This window comes from Babylonia areolata, chromosome 25, assembly GCF_041734735.1.
Source record: "Babylonia areolata isolate BAREFJ2019XMU chromosome 25, ASM4173473v1, whole genome shotgun sequence".
Lineage (NCBI taxonomy): Eukaryota > Metazoa > Mollusca > Gastropoda > Neogastropoda > Buccinidae > Babylonia > Babylonia areolata.
In genome coordinates, this window is record NC_134900.1 from 17175939 (window position 1) to 17197407 (window position 21469).

The window sequence follows — 21469 nt, forward strand, 5'->3', positions numbered from 1 at the left end:
GGGAAAAAAGAAAACATGCATAATCAGTTAGATGGATACTTGATCATCCTTTTATAGATAAGTAAATAAAAAATTGAAATAGAAGGAAAAATAAGTAAGTAGATGGATAAAGAAATAAAATGTGGGGGGCATGGGGGGGATTCTATCTGCTTGATTATTGTACTGCTAGTGATGGATCTTTTTGCAGGTGTTTTGTTATTGTTTTGCTTTACATTTTTTTCTTTTTAACTCACTCAGTACGTCCAGTCCTCTCTTCTCCTCTACACAGACCCCTCGGATGTCCTGTGGGTGTCTGAATGACCCAACCTTTAGCTTCCATGGTCAGAATTGTGGTATTCTTTGTCAACATTCACCTCTTCAGTATAAGAGCCTTCCGCTTGCAATATTTTGATGATGGTAGTTGGGGTGAAATGCTGTTAACGTCGTCTCTTTCGCCGTTCGTATGGAGAGAGTTAAGGGGGGAACAGAAGTGGCATGTTTTCAGTTGTGTTTGTTTTGCCAGGATGGGTAGCTATCCCAGTTAGTTCTCTCAAAACAGAATCATGATCAGTTGCATTTGAACTCTAGCCTACCCCTTGTAGAGGCTTACACAGAGGAAGATGATTAGAATCTGTTGGACTTGAGTTCTTTCGAACTGTCTCTTCACTGAAATACCTCTCCAGTTAGTTTAAACTGTTAAAGGGAGGGGGAAAAAAAAGTTTTATAATGCTGTTTAGTGATGCCCAGCATCTGTCCACCACCTTACCTTTTCAGTCATTTAAAAATAATACGTTGTATTTAATGTGACCCAGCATCCAGCTTCTAAAACAATTATAAGACTGAATTTCCATCATTTTTGTGTGTGTGTTGTTTTTTTTAATATGCATTAGAAAACAAAATAAAAAAAAAAACCCACCTGAATTTCCACCTTTTTTGACACACACACACACACACACACACACACACACACACACACACTCACTCACAGTTTCACACCTGATAAATCTAGTGACTGGGAGTTATAGGTCACTGAATGAACAATCTGATGACAAGTGATTGTGAACAGTCTCATGTATTATGTAAGAATCACAAGTCATCATGTACATCATTGGGTGACCAGTGGATTTGCATGTGCTCATAATCTAGGGACTGGGGTTTATGAGTTGCCTACTTGAACAATCTGTTTGGGTATTTTGAAGAATTTGAACAACATGGAACTGTGAGATCCATGTGTACTAATGTTCTGTGTATCTGTGTATAGAGTGGATCACAAATCTAGATCTGAGTTCGTTTTACGTAAGTGTTCATACATACAGCGGTCGGTAAGCCAAGGGGCCAACACCTAACCCTTATCCCATTCAGGGGATGTAAATAACACGTACTATGGATTCGGGAACAGGGTTTATCATCAGACAATTAACATCCAGATATATTCTACACCATGTATCAATTATTAGGGGACTGGGGATTATGAGTTCCCTGTCTTGATAATCCGCCCAGGGATTGTGAATGTGCATGTGTCATCTGCGTCTGAAAAGTTAGGATTGTGTGAACACTGTGTGGACTGGGCATTGTGCAGGAAGAGGAGCCACCGGGCCCGGTGGACGATGTGATTTCTGAAGACTTCTTGGCCCAGCTAAAGGTTGTCGCCTCTGGTTCCAATCCTGGCTTCGTTGCTTCCATACCGGTATATGTCCTCCAATTTTCAGAGGGGTCTTTTTTTTCTTTTTTGTTAAAGTTGTGTGTGTGTGTGTGTGTGTGTGTGTGTGTGTGTGTGTGTGTGTGAATGCCTGTGTGAGCATGTGTTTGTGTTTGTCTGTCTGTATGTGAGAGAGTTGCTGAAAAAAAAATGTTAAGTTCAGAAGAGTCAGGTTTATTGTTACATTTGTGATCCTCTTTTTTTTTTTTCTTTTTTTTTTTTTTAGCAGTGTTTTACCACAGCAGGTTGTTTTTTCTTTGAAAACTGAGTTTTGATTGAAACTGTTCCAAGCTGCGCCAGTGTTGCTGGTCCCAGGTGGCCCAGGGCGGAGTGGTCTGGCAGGACTTGAGACAGTGTACAGCATGACTGCTGGCAGCAGTGACTGCTTCTGTTCCAAGCCCTCACTTGTTATCTGTCTGTTCAGGGACCAAATAAAGATACAGATAGATGCATCAATAGATAGTCAAACAGATACAGATAGATGGGTGGACAGACAGACACGGACAAACAGACAGATGTAGATATAATCATAGATGGTTAGATAGACAGACACAGACAGACAAGCATATAGATATTGGTAGATAGATGGATGGATAGACAGCACATAGATAGATACATGGATGGAAAATTATATAGATAGACAGACAAACATATGTAGATAGAATCATAGATGCATACATACAGACAGATAAACATAGAGATATAGGTGGACATACAAATGGAAAGACAGAGATAGATAGATGGATGGATGGAAATTATATAGCTAGATAGACAGTCAAACAGATAGATGGATATATTATTTATGTATGAATGACCCACTACTTACCTGTGTGCATATGATTGTAAAAATTGAGTGCATGTCAGCTATTTCATATTTAATGTCTGCCCTGTATTATGTGTCCGCGCCAGAGTGAGTTACACCTACCTCTGCAAGATCAGTGCTCAGCCAATAGAACCATGCAGGCACTCCCCTTATGGACCGGTATTTTTGTGTGATATGTTTGGCTACATTCATGGCTAAAGCCACATGATGTTGTTGGTTTGTTCATTTCATGACACTGCATATGTGCCTTGGTGGTCAGGCTGCAGTATCAGTATCAGTATCAGTAGCTCAAGGAGGCGTCACTGCGTTCGGTCAAATCCATATACGCTACACCACTTCTGCCAAGCAGATGCCTGACCAGCAGCGTTACCCAATGCGCTTAGTCAGGCCTTGAGAAAAAAAAAAAAAATAATAATAATTATAAAATAAAAGAATTTTTTTTAATAAGAAAAAATAAATAAATAAATAAAAAATAAAATAAATGAAATGAAAAAAAAAAAAAAGTAAAATAAATGAAATAAAAAAATAAAATAAAATCAAATTAAAAAATAATAATAAATAAATAAATAAATAAAATAATAGATAAATACATAAAAATACTACTACTACTACTACTACTACTAATATTTAAAAGGCTGCAGTCATGAGATAGTAAAGCCAAGGTCTCTTGTGCAGCATGCACTTAGCATTTGGAGAACTCAGCAACAGAATGATTGCCCCTGGCAAAGTTCCGAAGAAAAATACACTCTTATATGTATATACACGTGTGTGTGTGTGTGTGTGTTTGTGGGCGTGATTAAAGCCTGACTGAATGACAAAGGAAACAAAATGATGAGCACCAAAAGTCAGCTGTCAGTCGACTCTACTCAGGTTGGCAGCCTGTTGTGCAAATGACTGTGTGTTTGTAAAGCACTCATCAGTTTGGTCTCTGACTGACAACAGGCACTGTGTAAGAATCGACACCGATAATAACGATAACGATAACGATAATAGTGATGATGGCAGGCAGGGGACGACAAGTCATGGCGACTACGACTTCACAGAGCGGTGAAAGCGGCGTTCCCCAACATAGAGACAAGGACAGAGGACAAGGAGGGGTCAAAGGTCATCACCGCCATGTTGAAAGATAAAGGTGACTAGTCTGAGTAGTGACTACAGTTCTGGGGTTCATTTGCATATGCATATGCATTATTCTACGACACATGCATATGCATGTGTGTGGTTTTGTTTTTTGTTTTTTTACAGAAATATTTTTTTAAACCTGAAAATCAAGCTAATCAGTATGTTTGAGGAAATACACAAAATGAGCACAATTAACAAAAGTATAAGCCCCTTTGTGGATCTGATTTTTTTTCACCTGTGCAAAGAACGTTCACATCCATTTGCATTCAAACATTTTTTCAGTGAATCTATTTTTGGTCCAAAGAAAGAAAAGGTATACAAACATCCACTATACAGAGGAATGCGTTCTTACAAACTGCCAAGTAGGAAGTGAGTTCATCCTAGATTGAGATAGCCACAGTATTCTAGAAAGGGAGATGGAAGCTTTTACAGAAGGAAGACTGAGATAACCACATTACCCTAGAAAGGCACATTGAAGCAGGGAGGGAGCTATATGAACATGGGGAAATCTCACGAAGAAATGAGTGTGCTGCCTGATTTTATTTGTTTTTCTTTGTTTGAGGTTGGGTTGTTTGGGGGGGTGGGGGGGTTTGTTGTTGTTGTGTTGCATTTCATAGACAGTAAAAACAGAAATTGGCTTTCTGGCTTCAGTTCAAAGAAGGTAATGCTTTGATTTCTATTTTTTATAATAATGTGGTTATCTCAAACTGAAGAGGACTGTTTTCCAATTCTTCCTAGAATATTTTTCTTGGAGTTTGTATTGCACTGTGTTTAGTGTATCATATTGATGTGTTACCACTAGGCCACCATTCCACTCTTGATTTCTCTTGTAAAGATTGGGTTTGTTTTTTCCCCCCAGTGAAAGGGCGAGGTGGTGGTAGGGAGAAGGATTTGGAGTGGCCCAGCAGTTGCCGGACCTCTCGCTTCTGTCGCTTCACCTTGTACAAGGAGAACAAGAGCACCATGCAAGCCATCCACGCCATTGCCAAGTTCCTCAGGTAAGTCACTTAGCGGTCTGCAGTTGTTGTTTGCCTACTACGCACGTGCCAGTCTCAGCGGCTTTTTCAACAGTGAGTATGGTGTAGCGTATGTGGATCAGTTTGCATGGTTTGACAACTTGAATTTAGTCGAAACTGAAACAGTGCTAGTCTCAGTTTGATTGAGAAGCAGCTGTGTCGATGGAAGCAGAATGTGTGGGTGTGTTGTCAAAGGTTTATTATGCAGGAACAGAGGACCAGAAAGATTGTATTGTATTATTGTATTGTATTACCATTTTGTCACTCTAGATTTCTCTGTGTTGGTGGTGATGGTGGTCGTAAAAGGTGGTGGTGGTGGTTGGGGCAATAATGGTGGTGGTGGTGGTGGTTGGTTTTTGGTCGTTGTTGGTGGCGGCAGTTGTTGGTGGTTTTTGGTCATTGGTGGTGGTGGTTGTTAGTGGTTTTTGGTCAAAGGTGGTGGTGGTGGTGGTGGTTGCTGTTGGTGGTCACAGTGTGTTCCGATGTGTGTACAGAGTGAAGGAGAACAAGTTCAGCTATGCCGGAACTAAAGACAAACGTGCCAAGACCACCCAGGAGATCACCGCTTTCAAGTGAGTAGTCTCCCCCTCCAGGAGTGTGTTGATCAATTCACTGATTGGATTGACAGGCCAATTTGATTGATTTCGGGTTGGTGGATACATTGCTTGGTATGCCTTCACGATTTTCTTACAGTTTTCTTTTGTCTTCCCATTGATTTTGTTTATTTATATGTGTATGCATATATTTCTTGTTTTACTTTTTTTCCACAGTGCTGTGTAATCTGTGACACCAGTGCAGCAAGTTGCAGTGCATTTTGACGTACAGTGCAATGCAATATTACGAATTTAGCAACACAAAACTTACAGCACAGCACAAAGTGGAAAACAACAAGACGCGCTTCAGTGCAGTGGAATGTTTGCAGCATAACACAAACTGAAATAGAAGACTGTTTACATTACAGCTGGTTTGCTTTTTTATGTTTCTTTTTCATGTGCATGTCTTTGTGTGTGTGTGTGTTAATGAACAACACAAATTGAACACAATCTACATCACAAATTGTTTGATTTTCATGTTTCTTTTTCATGTGTGTCTGTGTGTGTGTCGTTTTGTTTTGTTTTTTACTTTTATTTTTTGTTCAGTGTTTGTTTTTTAACTCTGAAATGTGCATGGTTTTTTTTTTTGTCTCTCTCTCTGCTTGCAGAATACACCCAAAGAAGCTGCTGAATTTGAACAAGTTTCTGAGAAACATGATGCTTGGAAACTTCAGGTACCATATCACATAGATGACTGCTGTTATGACTTACAATTATACATACGGTTAGATATAAATAGATGTTATCACAACGAAATAGATAATCACATTTATCAGTCATTATATGTGTTTGTGTGTGTGTCTGTGTGTGTGTGTGTACATGTGTGTGTGTGTGTGTGTGTGTGCATGTGTGTGTGTGCTTTGTCATTAGCACATTCCAACTGTCTTGTTCGTAAGTCTTATATACAATGCTCTTTGTCATTAATTTCTTAAACCATTTCCCCCCCCCTCCCCCCACATTGATATTAGCTGTTTGCACTCTGGGCCCCTATACAAGGAAGGTAGAGCGTATTATGAATTTTACACCATCATTTTGATTATTGTACAGGTTGTATATGATTAGCAGTTGGAATGAAGAGGACAGCAGTGACATGCTGATGTGCAGTGGGTTTGAAACATCTTTGGTCAACAGTTTGGGTAGAAATGGGTGGCTTAATTTTGTCTCTGTGACCTTTTGAAGGGTGATGTTTTTGGTGAGGGGGTGGAGTGGGGGAAGAGGAGGGGACGACATGAGGGTAAGGTTGTTGGGGTTTTTTTTTTTGGGGGGGGGGGTTTGTTTGTTTGCCATAGGTCAGTTTATAATAACTGATCAGTTACAAATCAACATGAATGAATGATTGAAGAAATGAACTTTTGTGTTTGCATTGAAAGACACAGATATGCTGTTTTCTTTAAGTGTTTGTGAGTTGTGCTGTTTGCCTCATATTCTGTTTATCATTTTTTGTTGAGCATACTGACGTGTATCATTTTGCTGTGTTTGTTGGTCAGTTATTCAGACAAAGTGTTGAAACTGGGAGAACTGAAGGGAAACCACTTCACGATTGTTTTGAGGTATGTAAATCCGTGCAGATTTGGTTTGCCTTGCCTTTCGTTCGTGTTGTCTGCATTAATGTGCTGGTTTTTCTTTTCAAAAAAACTGCACCAAAGTATTGGACATGAGAATGCATAACGTATGTGTACACTGCAAATCAAAAGTAATGAATGAATAATTAACTGATAACTAAATTAGTCAAAAGCACACTTACACATACATGCACACAGTCTCTCTCCCCTTTTTTTTTCTCACTCACTCGCTATTGCTCATAGTGAAAAGACGCGCTAAAGAATACACATACATTGAATTGACTTTATCATCTTGACCTTGTGTGTCATTTGGAGGACTGCAAACAGATTTGACAGCAGACCATGAAACTGAGCCTGAACACACACACACACACACACACACACACACACACACTCACACTCACACTCACTCACTCACTCACTCACTCACACACACAGGCACTTGAAATTTATAACAACGGAATTTAGATTAGGAATATCAGAACTGACAGTGCATTGCTCAAGATACAAAACTTCTAGTACGAATGATTTAGTCTGCCCTCTATGTAACGAATCTCAAGAAAACGAATTACATTTTCTTCTTTGTTGCCCAGTGCTAGGAAATATTCGTGAAATGTTTATAAAAGCAAAATATTACAAACATCCCTCTTTGTTTAAATTAAGTCTGTTAATGTCGTCAAGCAACAGTAAGGACGTTTGTGATTTTTCCTTGTTTTTGTATAAGGCTTTCAAACTTAGAGAAATAGTCACTTCGTGAAATGAATATAAAATTATGTTTTGTTATCTGCATTTATGCTTGTTTGCTTATGTTGTCTTATTGAGTTGTATAATGTTCATATTAACCCCTTCACTTGGGGCTGAGGCCTATATGTGAATAAACCATTCCATTTCCGTTTCACTCACACACACACACACACACACACTCACTCACTCACTCACTGACACACACTAATGCATTACACACACACACACACACACACACACACACACACACACACACACACACACACACACACACACTCACACACTCACTCACTCACTCACTCACTCACTCACCACACTCACTCACACACGCTAATGCATCACACACACACACACACACACACACACATACATCAGACCATCCGGAAAAGAAACACCCTTATGATGTTGTCACACCTGTTTCAGGAATGTGCTTGGTGAGGACAAAGACATCGAGGCATGCCTGACGTCCCTGAAAAACACAGGCTTCATCAACTACTTCGGTCTGCAGAGATTTGGGTCGCTACACTCCTGCACACATGACATTGGCAGGTCAGTGGTTGGTTTGGAGCACACCAGTATGGAGCAGAGATGTGGGGGGAGGTGGATGGAGAGGAGTTAATGGCTTTGGATATTCTTCATTGTAGAGGGAGAGAGATGTATATTATATAGAGAGAGAATGAACGAATGATTGAAATGGTTTATTCACATTCAGGCCTCAGCCCAAAGTGAAAGAGAGATGAGGGGTTGGAGAGGGGGGGAGGGGGGGGGATGAGAGAGGAGAGAGAGAGATATATTTGAATCCGTGGATAATTACCTATCCAGATAGACAGATTATAGATTGATACATCATAGATAGATTGTAGATTGATACAGACAGACAAGACAGAGAGAACAACATGATTTTTTATTGTCTGTCACCCAACGCCAACTGTCCTTTAGCCTTTTGGACAAGAGAGTAGGGATTTAGCATGGGCAAGATGCTCTCCACTATAATCAAACTCTAGCCCAGATAGTCCAGACAGCAGTTGCCTCCATTGCTGTTCTGATGGTCATTGTCAGACATGACTGACGATCATGCATACATACATGATGTCTGTCCAAACGGCCATACCACGTTGAAAACACCGGTTCTTGTCCGATCACCAAAGTTAAGCAATGTGAGGCCCAGTTAGTACTTGGATGGGTGACCCCCTGGGAACACCAAGTGCTGTTGGCATTCCTTTATTAAAGGAAGAAGGTGGCAGAATGGTTAAGACACTCGCCTGCCAATACAGAGTCTGTGAGGGTCTGGTTTCGAATCCTGCTCTCGCCCTTTCTTCTAAGTTTGTCAGGGAAATCGAACTGAGTGCCTAGTCATTCAAATGAGATGATAAACTGAGGTCCTGTGTGCAGCACGCACTTGGCGCATTGAAAAAGAACCCATGGCAACAAGAGTGATGACCTTTGGCAAAATTCTGTCAAAGAAATCCACACGGATAGGTTCACAAATACATGAACATGCACTCAAGGCCTGACTAAGCGTGTTGAGTTCTGCTGTTGGTCAGGCATCTGCCCAACAGACGTGGTGTAGCACATATATGGATTTGTCCGAACACAGTGACACCTGCTTGAGAAACTGACATCTGTCCCGCAGAGCTCTGCTGAGGGAGGAATGGGAGAAGGCAGTGAACCTGATCATCGCTGGCACCGGCACCGTTGTGGAGGGGCGGGCGTACCGCCAGACGTGGGAGGAGACGAAGGACCCCCAGGCCACCATGAAGACCTGTGAGGGCCGCCACACCTACATCGAGAAGAGGGTGCTGCGCGCCCTGCAGAAGAAGCCCAACGACTTTCTGGGGGCTCTGCAGAATGTGAGTGTTGTGTTGTGTTGTATTGTATTGCTTTGCAGTACTTAACTGTATTGTATTGCATTGTATTGTATGGTATTCCATGGTGTTGCATTGTGTTGTATTGTAATGTATTGCTTTGTACTATATAGTACTGAACTGTATTGTGTTTCATTTTATTGTAGTGCATTGCATCGTATTGTTTTCCGTGGTGTTGTATTGTAATTTAGTGCATTTTGCTGTACTGAACTGTGTTGTATTGTATTGTATTGTATTGCATAACATTGCATTGTATTGTATTCCGTGGTTTTTATTGTATTGTACTGTATCATGATGCAAAAGGTTTCTTTTCAAAAATGGTCACTTTACACAACCATAGTATTTATTACTGATAATAGGAATTTTAAAGATACGCACCTTACTAAATGGCATTATGATTTGTTAAACAGATCAGAATGATTTGGGGAAAAATTGGAGATTTAAAAGTTTTTTTTTTTTTTAAATCATGTAAGAACTGTGGATAAGGTAATAAAACAACAGTTTGGGAAGTAGTTGCTCGAATTGATTTCCATGTTGCATGGAGGATGGGTGATGAAGAAAACGATTTAAAACATATATTTTTTCAGATTAGACATTTCTGCATGGGCTTTAACCAAAGCAGTTGCTGTTTGGTTGTGGTACATTCCCATTTTAAGATGTTGAATGAGTGGAGAGTTTCTTCCCCTGCCCAAAAAATTTTTTGGGCACCATTTTGTAAAGAGTACAGGGATGAACAGAGTGGAAAAAAAGTAAGTTTCAAGACAAGCAGTTTGACAGAAAAAAAACCCCAACCTGTAAGCATACCAGTTTTCTTTCATAATAAATTTTCTTGAAGGTTTGGTGCAAGAAATGGTAATAAAACAGAGAAAGGGGTCTTGTTTTGTTTTGTAAATGTGCAAAATGAAAGTCAACACAAAATAACCAGACACAAATAAATAGACAAATGAAAAGGCAGGAAGAAGAAAATGCATGTAAGATGAACCGTAAGCCTCAAGGCAAGGAAAGCACTTCTGTGAGTACAGTAAATCTGTGTTTCAAATCAAAACTCCATGTTTATTCATGACCCGCCCACCTCAACCTCCCCCGTTTTATTCTCCTTTTTTTTTCTTCTGACTTTATCTGTATACTATTGTATTTTGAACTCCTGCTATTCTGTGTGCTTGAAAATCCCCAATTCTGGTTGTTGTTGTTTTTTTTTCCACTGATAAGACACTTTAATTGAAAGTCAGGGGTGAATGTTCTGCTTTCAGCCAAAAATGGCTATACATGAAGCAGGTGCCCCTGTTTGTTGCAGCTGGCCCGCAACACCCGTCTCCTGTATCCCCACAGCTACCAGAGCCTGATATGGAACAGGGTCACATCTCGCCGCATCAAGACGTTTGGCCTGAAGCCAGTGGTGGGAGACTTGGTACTGCCTCATGGTGCTGCTGCAGACTTGGCGGATACGGAGGAGCAAGGTACTTGAATTTTTTCCATCTGTTTGTTGTTAGTTTGCTGCCGGTGTGCGTTGTCTTCTAAAGAAACAAGGTATTTGGTTTTGTTACCTGTTGTAAATTTTCTGCCTGTGTGCTCTGGCTTTCAGTTTGAATAATACTTAATTGTTCAACACTACTCTTCTTTTCTTCTTCTTTTTTTTAATATGACAGAGCAACAACAAAAAACTCCAAGGGGATAGAGAAGTGGGGGGATAGGAAGATTGGAGAAAAGGCTAAAGTGCGGTTGTCTGACATCCTGAACATTGATCTTGTAAATTTTCGAAAGAAAAACAAAGATCCTAAGGACATGCACAGGTGCTAACTCTTTTGCTGCAGCAGTTTCATACTTTGTTTTTTGCTAAGCACACTTGTTATCCTTGTTTTTTTTTTTCTTCCAGAGTCTGAAGAACAAGACACAGACCAAAAGCCAGCCAAGAAGACAAGGCCCCAGCCCATTGTGCTGGATGAGACGACCGTATCCCAGTATTCCATCTATGATGTGGTCTTACCTCTGCCGGGCTTCGACGTCCTCTACCCCAACAATGAAGGTATGAAGAGGAGGAAGAAGAAATAACAAAAACAAAAAGGGTGACCATGCTTTTTTTTTTTCCCCTTTATTTGAGGGCTGCTGTACCTTGTGTCCAATTTATGATGGTTGGATTTCTATGTATTCGGCCATTATTACCATTATTTATGCAGCCAAATTCCCAGAATAAAGTATGGCTTCCTGTATGGCAGGATAAAGGCCATACACATGTAAAAGCCCATTCATAGATCGGAGTGAATAGGACCAGGAGGTGTAGTCCACAAATGCAGAAGGAAAAAAAGTGGTGATGTGGGAGTGCAAGTAAAAGGATCTGTACTACACACACGCAAAATAAAAACAGTACAAGAGCAACTTTTTTCTAATGAACACAATAAATATAATTCCTGTGTCTGACCAGTTGTCTGGAGCTCAGTATTTTGAGTCTGAATGACAGAGTGGCTGACTACAAACGTCCTGGCTGCTTCTCTCACATGTTTGGCAGAGGGGAAAAGTACACTCATACACATGTGCACACATATATGCATGCACACGCACACACACACACACACACACACACACAAGCAAACACATACTCTTTGAATGTCAGAGCCTGAAATCGTTTTTACCTAACTTCTCGGAAAATTCTTTTGAATGTATTTTTGACAATTTCAAGATGTTATCTGCTATTGCAGAAGGTTTGCTGCATAGTCCAATTGGACATTTGTTATAGTTGTTACAGTTGTTTGATGTTAGCGTTTCCTTCTATATTGTGCCTATGTCTCCCCTTTTAATGTCTTATTTTTTCCAGTGCTCTGTATCTTTCCCCACCACACACACACACATACGCGCACGCACACATACACACACATCATTCATCACCCTCTGCCCAATACCGTTCCCACCACCACGCTCCGCCCTCCACCACCCCCTACCACCCCCTTTTTTTTTCTTTTTTGTCTTTTTTGTCTAATATCACTTAAAGTGGAAGACGTTAAACTGAAGACTACTACTACTGCTACTACTACTACTACTACTACTGCTACTACCCCCCCCACACACACACACACACACACTAACACACACACATAGCTCCATCTGCTTGAAACCTAGATGACTGGACTCATACTTCCTTCCAGCAGGGTTTAGTGTAGCACAGACTCTTAACCTTGAAAGGTTGTCCCGAGGACCTACACACACTGCCAAATTGAACCAAGGCAAAGGCAAAAAGTCTATTCTTGTGACATTGAAACGTTACACACATACATCTTTTACACAACCAAATGACCCTGCTTACTTCCCAGCCAACCACAAAGTTCTTACATGTGATTGGGTGTGTGGATGTGCACTTTCACCGACATGTTCATTTGTGCTGTGTAGATTCAAGCTTTGAGAAATTGTTCTTGTGTACTCAGGAGTGTGTGCTTGTACATAAATCAAAGGCCTTCTCTACTTTCAGTTCGCTCATGGTACAAAGAGATGCTGGAAAATGATGGGCTGGACATAGACAATATGCGTCAGAAACAAAAGTATGTACAGCATATTTTTCACCTTCTTCGTTTCTGTTTGTGAAGATAAAAGATAAGAAGTACCAACGTTTGTAGCTGTTTTGTTTTTTTTTTCTGCTGCTGGATTTAATAGATAACCATTACCACTCCAGTAATGAAATTGGATAATTTTTGTTTTTCTGTGACCCATTTTAAACTGCTAAATTAAGTTTTCATGTCCACAAGATGTAGTTCCCTTTGTCCCAGGTATGCAACTTTACATAAATAACACACACACTCACACACACACATTCACACTGACACAAAAACAATACACAGACACCATTGTGTTCCTGCATCTTCTCATGCTCTTAAAGTTTGCCCTCAAAGTTGCCCAGTATATCTGTGGATGTATGAAAATGGACTACCATGCACACACAGGTATTTATACACATGCTGAGAATAGAGGCAGTAAATGTTTAATGATGGCTGTCATGAATTCAGCAGTCATGCCCATGTTTTAACTTGTAAAATTATTATCACAAGTTATGTATTCTGTATGATAGTCAGTTGTGTTCAACCATGACTATCAGAAAAGCAGAGGAGGTAACTGCTGTTCCGACTATTTGGGCTAGAATTTGATTACAGTGGAAGTTATAACTGCCCTTTCACTGACCAAGAAAAGAAAAAAGCACATTCTGACGATCAGCAAAAAATTTAAAAAGTGCATAAAACAAGCTGAAAGACTGAGCCCAAACACATATTTTTGTGTAACTCAGTTGTATAACTCATATCGGTGTTGCCTTGTTTCTCTCAGGGACTACCCATTGCCAGGCAGTTCAGCTGTATAACTCATATCAGTGTTGTCTTGTTTCTCTTAGGGACTACTCATTGCCAGGCAGTTCAGTTGAAAAACTCATATCAGTGTTGTCTTGTTTCTCTCAGGGACTACCCATTGCCAGGCAGTTCAGTTGAAAAACTCATATCAGTGTTGCCTTGTTTCTCTTAGGGACTACCCATTGCCAGGCGGTTCAGTTGAAAAACTCATATCAGTGTTGCCTTGTTTCTCTCAGGGACTACCCATTGCCAGGCAGTTCAGCTGTATAACTCATATCGGTGTTGTCTTGTTTCTCTTAGGGACTACTCATTGCCAGGCAGTTCAGCTGTATAACTCATATCGGTGTTGCCTTGTTTCTCTTAGGGACTACTCATTGCCAGGCAGTTCAGCTGTATAACTCATATCGGTGTTGTCTTGTTTCTCTTAGGGACTACTCATTGCCAGGCAGTTCAGCTGGATAACTCATATCGGTGTTGCCTTGTTTCTCACAGGGACTACTCATTGCCAGGCAGTTCAGCTGTATAACTCATATCGGTGTTGTCTTGTTTCTCTCAGGGACTACTCATTGCCAGGCAGTTCAGCTGTATAACTCATATCGGTGTTGCCTTGTTTCTCTCAGGGACTACTCATTGCCAGGCAGTTCAGCTGTATAACTCATATCGGTGTTGCCTTGTTTCTCTTAGGGACTACTCATTGCCAGGCAGTTCAGCTGTATAACTCATATCGGTGTTGTCTTGTTTCTCTTAGGGACTACTCATTGCCAGGCAGTTCAGCTGTATAACTCATATCGGTGTTGTCTTGTTTCTCTCAGGGACTACTCATTGCCAGGCAGTTCAGTTGTATAACTCATATCGGTGTTGTCTTGTTTCTCTTAGGGACTACCCATTGCCAGGCAGTTCAGCTGTATAACTCATATCGGTGTTGTCTTGTTTCTCTTAGGGACTACTCATTGCCAGGCAGTTCAGCTGGATAACTCATATCGGTGTTGTCTTGTTTCTCTTAGGGACTACTCATTGCCAGGCAGTTCAGCTGTATAACTCATATCGGTGTTGTCTTGTTTCTCTTAGGGACTACTCATTGCCAGGCAGTTCAGCTGTATGACTCATATCGGTGTTGTCTTGTTTCTCTTAGGGACTACTCATTGCCAGGCAGTTCAGCTGTATAACTCATATCGGTGTTGTCTTGTTTCTCTTAGGGACTACCCATTGCCAGGCAGTTCAGCTGTATAACTCATATCGGTGTTGTCTTGTTTCTCTCAGGGACTACTCATTGCCAGGCAGTTCAGCTGTATAACTCATATCGGTGTTGTCTTGTTTCTCTCAGGGACTACTCATTGCCAGGGAGCTACCGACCCATCGTAGTGCGTCCAACCAACGTGGAATGGAAGATTTTCCATTACGATGACGTCACAACTTCCTTGTGTCTGAGTGACTTGGACCGTCTGAATGGTGTCCAGGAGCCAGAGTCACTTCCAGGTGAGTGTGTGTGTGTGTGATGAAACTGACTGGTTTGTAAAACATGAAGTTGGTTAGTTGATAAGTGCTCTTCCTGCCCTTCTTCTTCCTTCCCTTCTCTACCGCCTTCATCATTGTGAAGATTCTGTAGATCATCAGGCCACCAGCAGAGATCACCCTGTGTTGTTCTGTCTTCGCTAGCTTCCCCCAGGTGTAGCCATTCTCCTATACTTTTTTCAGTTGTTCTGCACCATGTCTCCTTAGTCCTTTGGTCTTACCACCACTCTTTATCTCTCAGGTGCCTAGTGAAGGGTTATTCTTGGAAGTGCATCTGGTGGCATTCTGTGGATGTGTTCAAAAGACATGTAGAAATATTAGACAGCACACATGAGTAATTGGATATAATCTGTCCATTTATAAAGTAAAACCTCAGATAAATACATCATTCTCATAACAACCCAGAGAACTAGATTGATCATTTTCCCCATACTCCGATCTTTTTTCCCCCTCGATATAGTGACTACCTTTCTGTTATAATCCACTGACATGAATGTAACAACATTGGACCTGAAAACTGGTGAAAATGTATTCACACATCAACATTCAGACTGAAATCTTTGAACTCTGTTTCCTTAGTCCGTCTTTTGCTTGCATACTGCATCAGATAAGTTTGTGCACATCTTGTGATCCAAATGCTGTGCTTAACAATTTGTAACTGATGCGATTTCCGTACAGTGAGACAAGTTGTGCAGCTGGGATAGGTATGCCATGTTCAGATATTTATTTTGGCAGTGGTATTAGTTGCTTGCTTTAACCAGTAGAGTGCCAGAGAATTTTGTTTTAAAACAAAAAGTGCTCTTCCCTTGCCAGGGAATTTTGAGGATTCGGGGGTAACAAATTACAAAAAATGTGATCACAAAAGCTATGGGTGATACAGAAAGAAAGTAAACGTTTTTGTGAAGGAAAATGAGTGTAGATTCTGCTTCTGGGCTTTTCCCCCCAATTAGATTGATTGTAGATAACTGTTCAGGCATGTAAAGTCAATCTGATAATTTTTGTGCAACAAAAATGTCTCTTTTCAACTCTACATGACATCCATAAAGAAAAGAAACAAAATGCAGCTAGAAATAGTATGCCTATTGTCAGATTATACCTGTAGAAGAAATCAGAACTGGCTGTAAGTTTATAAAAACAAATCTCAGCTCATGCGGACATGTAAGTAAATCACTGTCCCAACAATGACAAAGGTGGGTATAGTCAATGTAAAAGGTCAATCACGGTCTCAGAAACTGAGCTGGCAAGCTTTTTGACAGTTAAGCTGGCAAGCTTTTTGACAGTTAAGAGCTTTCGCAAGTGAGAGGGTGAATTTCTTTGATGACATTCACTCCTTTCAAGTTGCATGTGGGCCGATTAAAGTGTTTACTGTGCATCCGGCTTGCCACCTCTTCAAACAGACATCCATTTGATTCAGTGGAAAAAAAAAGCATTAAAAACAAAAAGCATGTGTTTCATGTCCAGTGCAGTTTCAACCCTGCGTTTCATGAAAATCGTGGAGCATTGGCGGTTGTCGATTTCCTGCAGTCTGCTTTGAAATGTGAGCACATTCATTCCTAAAAGCCACGCCCCCTTCATGAACTCTGGCTGGCATTTGACCTATCATCTTGCATCACTCCTCTCCCTCTCCTCTTGGATAGCTGGACTCAAATGGGCTGTCAGTTTCATCACTGTCGTCAATCACCTTCACTTTCAAACCAATCATCAGACAAGAGAGATCCTTCTCCATCACGAAAGCTGTCCATAATCACAAGCAGAGCTTTTAGAATTGTGTAAATTTGATGACTGTGACTATTTGCTTTACTGGACACAGTTTTCAGTGCCTGTTTTTTGCACATGATGCAACCCCCTTTTCCATGTGCGTATCACGTGTTCAGTTAGCAAATTATTATTGAGTAGAAAGGGGTCTTCTACCTGATGTATGTTGATTTGAGTAGTATTTTTATAATCCAGACACATCATTAACCATTCAGAGTCTGTTTATGTGAAATGAACCAAACTCCAATGAAGGAAAAATCGGAACAAATGCAGGACGTCAGTGGACATCTTATAGGCACTATGGCAATACTTTTTGTAGGATGTCAGCTGACGTCTTATAGGCACTCAACTAGTTAAGTAAGTGAAATATTGAGCATTTTTTGTGTGGCAGTTTCTTGATTATGAAACTTAAGGCAATGGTTGTCACTAGCATTTGTGCACACACACACACACACACACACACACACACACACACACACACACACACAGAGGTTGAATGTGACATTGCATGCGGCCTGCATTCATTAGCTCTTCACCATTCTGTTGCTCCATCTGACTATCACCATCCCTAAATTTAGAATCACTTTTCCCTATTCTTTGAAGGCTACCTTCACATGTCAAAGTTGGTGCTGTCCACTGCATAGACAGGACTAATTCAGTGGTTTTAAATGTAGCAAAATCTGTGGTTTTCATGTAGAATAAATTGTGGCAGAATCTCATTTTTAGCTGTGGAAATATTCCAAGCTGCTAAGTTGGATGTAACGAATACCAGATATAATGAAGCAAAAAAGGTTGGTCCCTGCAAAAATTCTTTATATGACTAAAAATACGTCTGATGCAACAAAGTCGGATGTAACAAAATGCCGCTTATAACAAAATGGTTTTGGGGTTGACAGTGGGTGATTACACTGCATATAACAAAACCGCTGCCTATATTGAATCATGTTAGCCCCATGAAGAGCTTGAGCCAAACATAGTGAAGTGGTTACTTTCGTGTTTGGGAACTATATCTTGAAAATGTTGGTTAGTTGCAATGTATATTGCTTCATACGATCGCTGGCTACTCTAGGAAGATAGGAACTTGAACTGTTAAGCTTTCTAAAGTTCTAAATTGTAATCACACATTTATACATGTTTGACTTGCTGCATAACCCTATTCTTGTTTCATTTTCTTACACAGCTTCACAAACATGCAGCTAGATTAAAACTTCACAGTATTTTTTACTGTATGTTTGTTGTATGGTAAACGTCACCTGTGATTCGTAAGCAATAAAATAGTATTCTAATGTCCTGTAAAGCGAGTGCCTGTGATTGTCAGAACAGAGTGGTCGACTCATGTGGGGTCAAAGGTTCAACGACTGTCGACAGAGGAGTTAAGAGGGGTGAGGATGGGGTGAAAGGGGGTGTCAGGCTTTGATTTCATTGGCCATTTCATCATGACGTCTGCTCGTCGCAAAGGTCTGTCACTAGCAAAAATTTGAAATCACTGAAGAAATTGAAAAGTTGATGGAGAAAAGGCAAAATTAACATTTTCTTTTCAAGACCTTATTCAGACACTTATTTTTAATTATTGTAATTTCTTGTCAAGCTGTGACAAACACAAAATGCTTTCTAGTACGGCAGACTGAAATCACTTGGGTTTTTATTTCCATACCAGTGCATACTCCAATGACCTAAGAGTGTGAAACAGTAAACGAACAGTGCAGAAATCCCCTCTTTCCCCCCTCCCGCCTTAAAATCATGGCGGTGGATGATTTCTTCTGACATTCTTTTCCTCTGAAGTCTCCAGAATGATACAGTGAATTTTGTTCACCTTTTTTAATTATCGGTTTCTAAGCCTTCAGATTGCAATATAGTTCATTGTTATCTGTTTACATTAATGTACAACAATTTTTGGAAAGAAATTTGTTAAAATCATTTTTGTTCAAGCATATAGCAGCCTCGGAAATGAACTTCATTACTGCCCATGCATGTAGGCACACACGAGTGTGTGTAAGAGAGAGAAACACGGCACGACGGATATAAGGAAGCAGCCTGATAGAAATTTTGTTATAACTGGAGCGTCAGATGTAATGAAAGCTGGATATAACAAAACAATTTTTAATATTCCTGGCGATTCGTTTTAAGTGGCTTCGACTGTATGTGGTTGTAACTGTAACAGAATCAGTAGTTTTGACTGACATAAAAAGTACTTTTAGCTGTGGCACAATCTCTTCTTAGTTGTGACAGAATCCATGGTTTTAATTGTAACATTCTGTAATCTGTGGTTTTAACTGTGCCAAGCTTTCTCTTTTTGCAAGACCATTATCATTGTCATTTTTGTTTATATAGCTCAGCTGACTAATTATGGCTGATAACCGTCAGGCCTGTAGAACCAGAAAAGAAATCTAAAAGAGAATATAAATTCCAAACAGATAAGTTTTAGCAGTTTCATCATAGTCTAAGTCACTGGAAATGAGTTCAAGCTTTTAACTTCTGATATGTTTTTGACTGGCAGTGTTGCATGTGTTCATACTTGTGTTTTCAGATGGGAAATTGAAGGCATTGCGGCTGTCCTTCACACTGGTTCTGTCGGCCTATGCCACCATGGCCCTGAGAGAAGTGCTCAAAATTGACACCTCACCAGCCCAGCAGGCCTCCATGAATGTCTCCTGAACTGCCCCAACAATGCCCACCACCACCTTGTCTGCATTGTCACACATGCTTCTTCACTATGGAAACTTCTGGCACCGAGACTGAAGAGGGTTTCATGGACATCCGAGTACTTTGCAATGACAAAATGTCTCCAGTTTGTCCAGATGTTTAAAACATCATCAGATGTCAAGGAGAGTCAGTTTGGACTTGCAGGTGTACACAAAGTCTGTGCATTAACACTGTTGTCTGTGTGAATGACCATGGAACTGTTATGTCAGCATTTTCTCAGCACCTGTAAAATGGAAGGGAAACTAAACTAGGCAGGCCTGGCAGATACAGATAAAAATAAATTTAGCCATTGCTTTTGTGAGATAGACGCTTCTCTTCAATGAAAATACAGTCTTCATACTTGTTTTGTTAATTTTGATTTTTTTTGTTTGAAAATACCTTTTTTCAGAACCAGCCAAAATGCCTCTGGAATTATATCTGTTTAGTTTAGTTACAACTGAATCTGAAAATTTTATCTCAGTGTGACTGTCCTATAGTTAACTTGGATCAGTAAAAACAAAGTGCCATTTCTACACTTCTGTATAATTTATCATGATTTTTTTGCTTTTGCAAGCATTCTGATTGAACTTTTGAATCAGTTTTAGCATATTCCCCCCGGCCCATCCAAATCCATAAATTTGAGAAGTATTTTGAAATATTGAATATGGTTCAATACTTTACTTAGGTGCAGTGGTCTGTGACGGTGCTCGTACATGGAAGTTGAATGGTTTTGTGTGAGTTCATTATGGAGTATTGGTGTTGTGTGAAAACTCTCAAGGGAATGATTAAATAGTTGGTAATCTATAGATATATCATTCGGAGCTTTCCATTATTTATTAAGTTGAAATGTTGAGTTTCCAAAGCAGATTTGGATTTTACAAGACCAAGTTTGCTGAGGCATCCACAAACCCCAACATTCCTGGTGTACTTGAAACTTGTGTGCTAATTCAGATCATCAGAAAAGAAAAATGTACTGTCAAAAAAAAGTAAATTTCACTGAACAATTTGCAGTTTTCAGTAAAAATTGTCAGAAGGAGAAGTCTGCGAGCCATCCACAAACCCCGACTTCCACACCTCCTGGTGCACTTCCTTATATACTTGAAGTTTGGATACTTCTCACTGTAATACCAGCCAATGAGAAATAGCTTCACAAAATGAAGATGGCCAATGAGAAACAGTTTCACTACAAGCCAGTCAGAAAACTGAACAGTGCCATACTCAAGTATTCCGTTTTCTCATTGTCTTGAAAAGAAATGATCGATCATTGGCTGTCGTGTTCGTTTTATGAAAATTTCTCATTGGCTGTCTGTGAAAAAAGTTTTCATTGGTTGTTATTGGAGTGACTTGTGGCCAAATTTCAAGTATATAAGAAACTTCAATTTTAAAAACTCTTAAAACTTTTCACAGTGGAATTTGCTTTCATGGACATTACATTTTTTCTTTTCCTACGATTTCAGTTTGCACACTTCTTTTTTTTTTTGCAATACAAATTTGCAAATGGAACTCAACTTTTCAGACTTCACGATGTCTTTTCTGACTCTACTTCACAAACTTTTCAAAACTGCATATTTCATTTTCAACAATTTTCTCAACTTTCTGACAATTTGAAATCACATTTTTGGGTGACCACTTTATTCTACATTTGAAAGGCTGATCTCACTTATTAATTCATGAATACAACAGAGATGAAACGCTTTTAACGCTCTGAAATTAAACCTGGAACAGATGTATACAGAAGTACTTAAAAAAAACATGCAACTTTTTTCCACCACTGGTGTGGGTATTACAAAAAAAC

General features: G+C 40.0%; 1 protein-coding gene and 1 pseudogene across 1 annotated transcript in view; both read left to right on the plus strand.

The window, feature by feature from the left end:
* The window catches only part of LOC143299519 (pseudouridylate synthase 7 homolog), a 34030-nt gene extending 13363 nt beyond the window's left edge, over positions 1-20667 (plus strand). Inside the window, exons 5-17 of the mRNA XM_076612781.1 lie at positions 1559-1666; positions 3507-3633; positions 4483-4621; positions 5134-5211; positions 5841-5906; positions 6720-6782; positions 7962-8087; positions 9172-9388; positions 10698-10860; positions 11277-11426; positions 12861-12930; positions 15050-15201; positions 19520-20667. Coding sequence (XP_076468896.1) covers positions 1559-1666; positions 3507-3633; positions 4483-4621; positions 5134-5211; positions 5841-5906; positions 6720-6782; positions 7962-8087; positions 9172-9388; positions 10698-10860; positions 11277-11426; positions 12861-12930; positions 15050-15201; positions 19520-19647 — 1587 coding nt within the window. The 3' untranslated portion in view covers positions 19648-20667. The remainder of the gene's footprint in view (positions 1-1558; positions 1667-3506; positions 3634-4482; positions 4622-5133; positions 5212-5840; positions 5907-6719; positions 6783-7961; positions 8088-9171; positions 9389-10697; positions 10861-11276; positions 11427-12860; positions 12931-15049; positions 15202-19519) is intronic.
* LOC143300092 (5S ribosomal RNA) lies at positions 8636-8754 on the plus strand (annotated as a pseudogene).
* Positions 20668-21469: the final 802 nt, after the last annotated feature.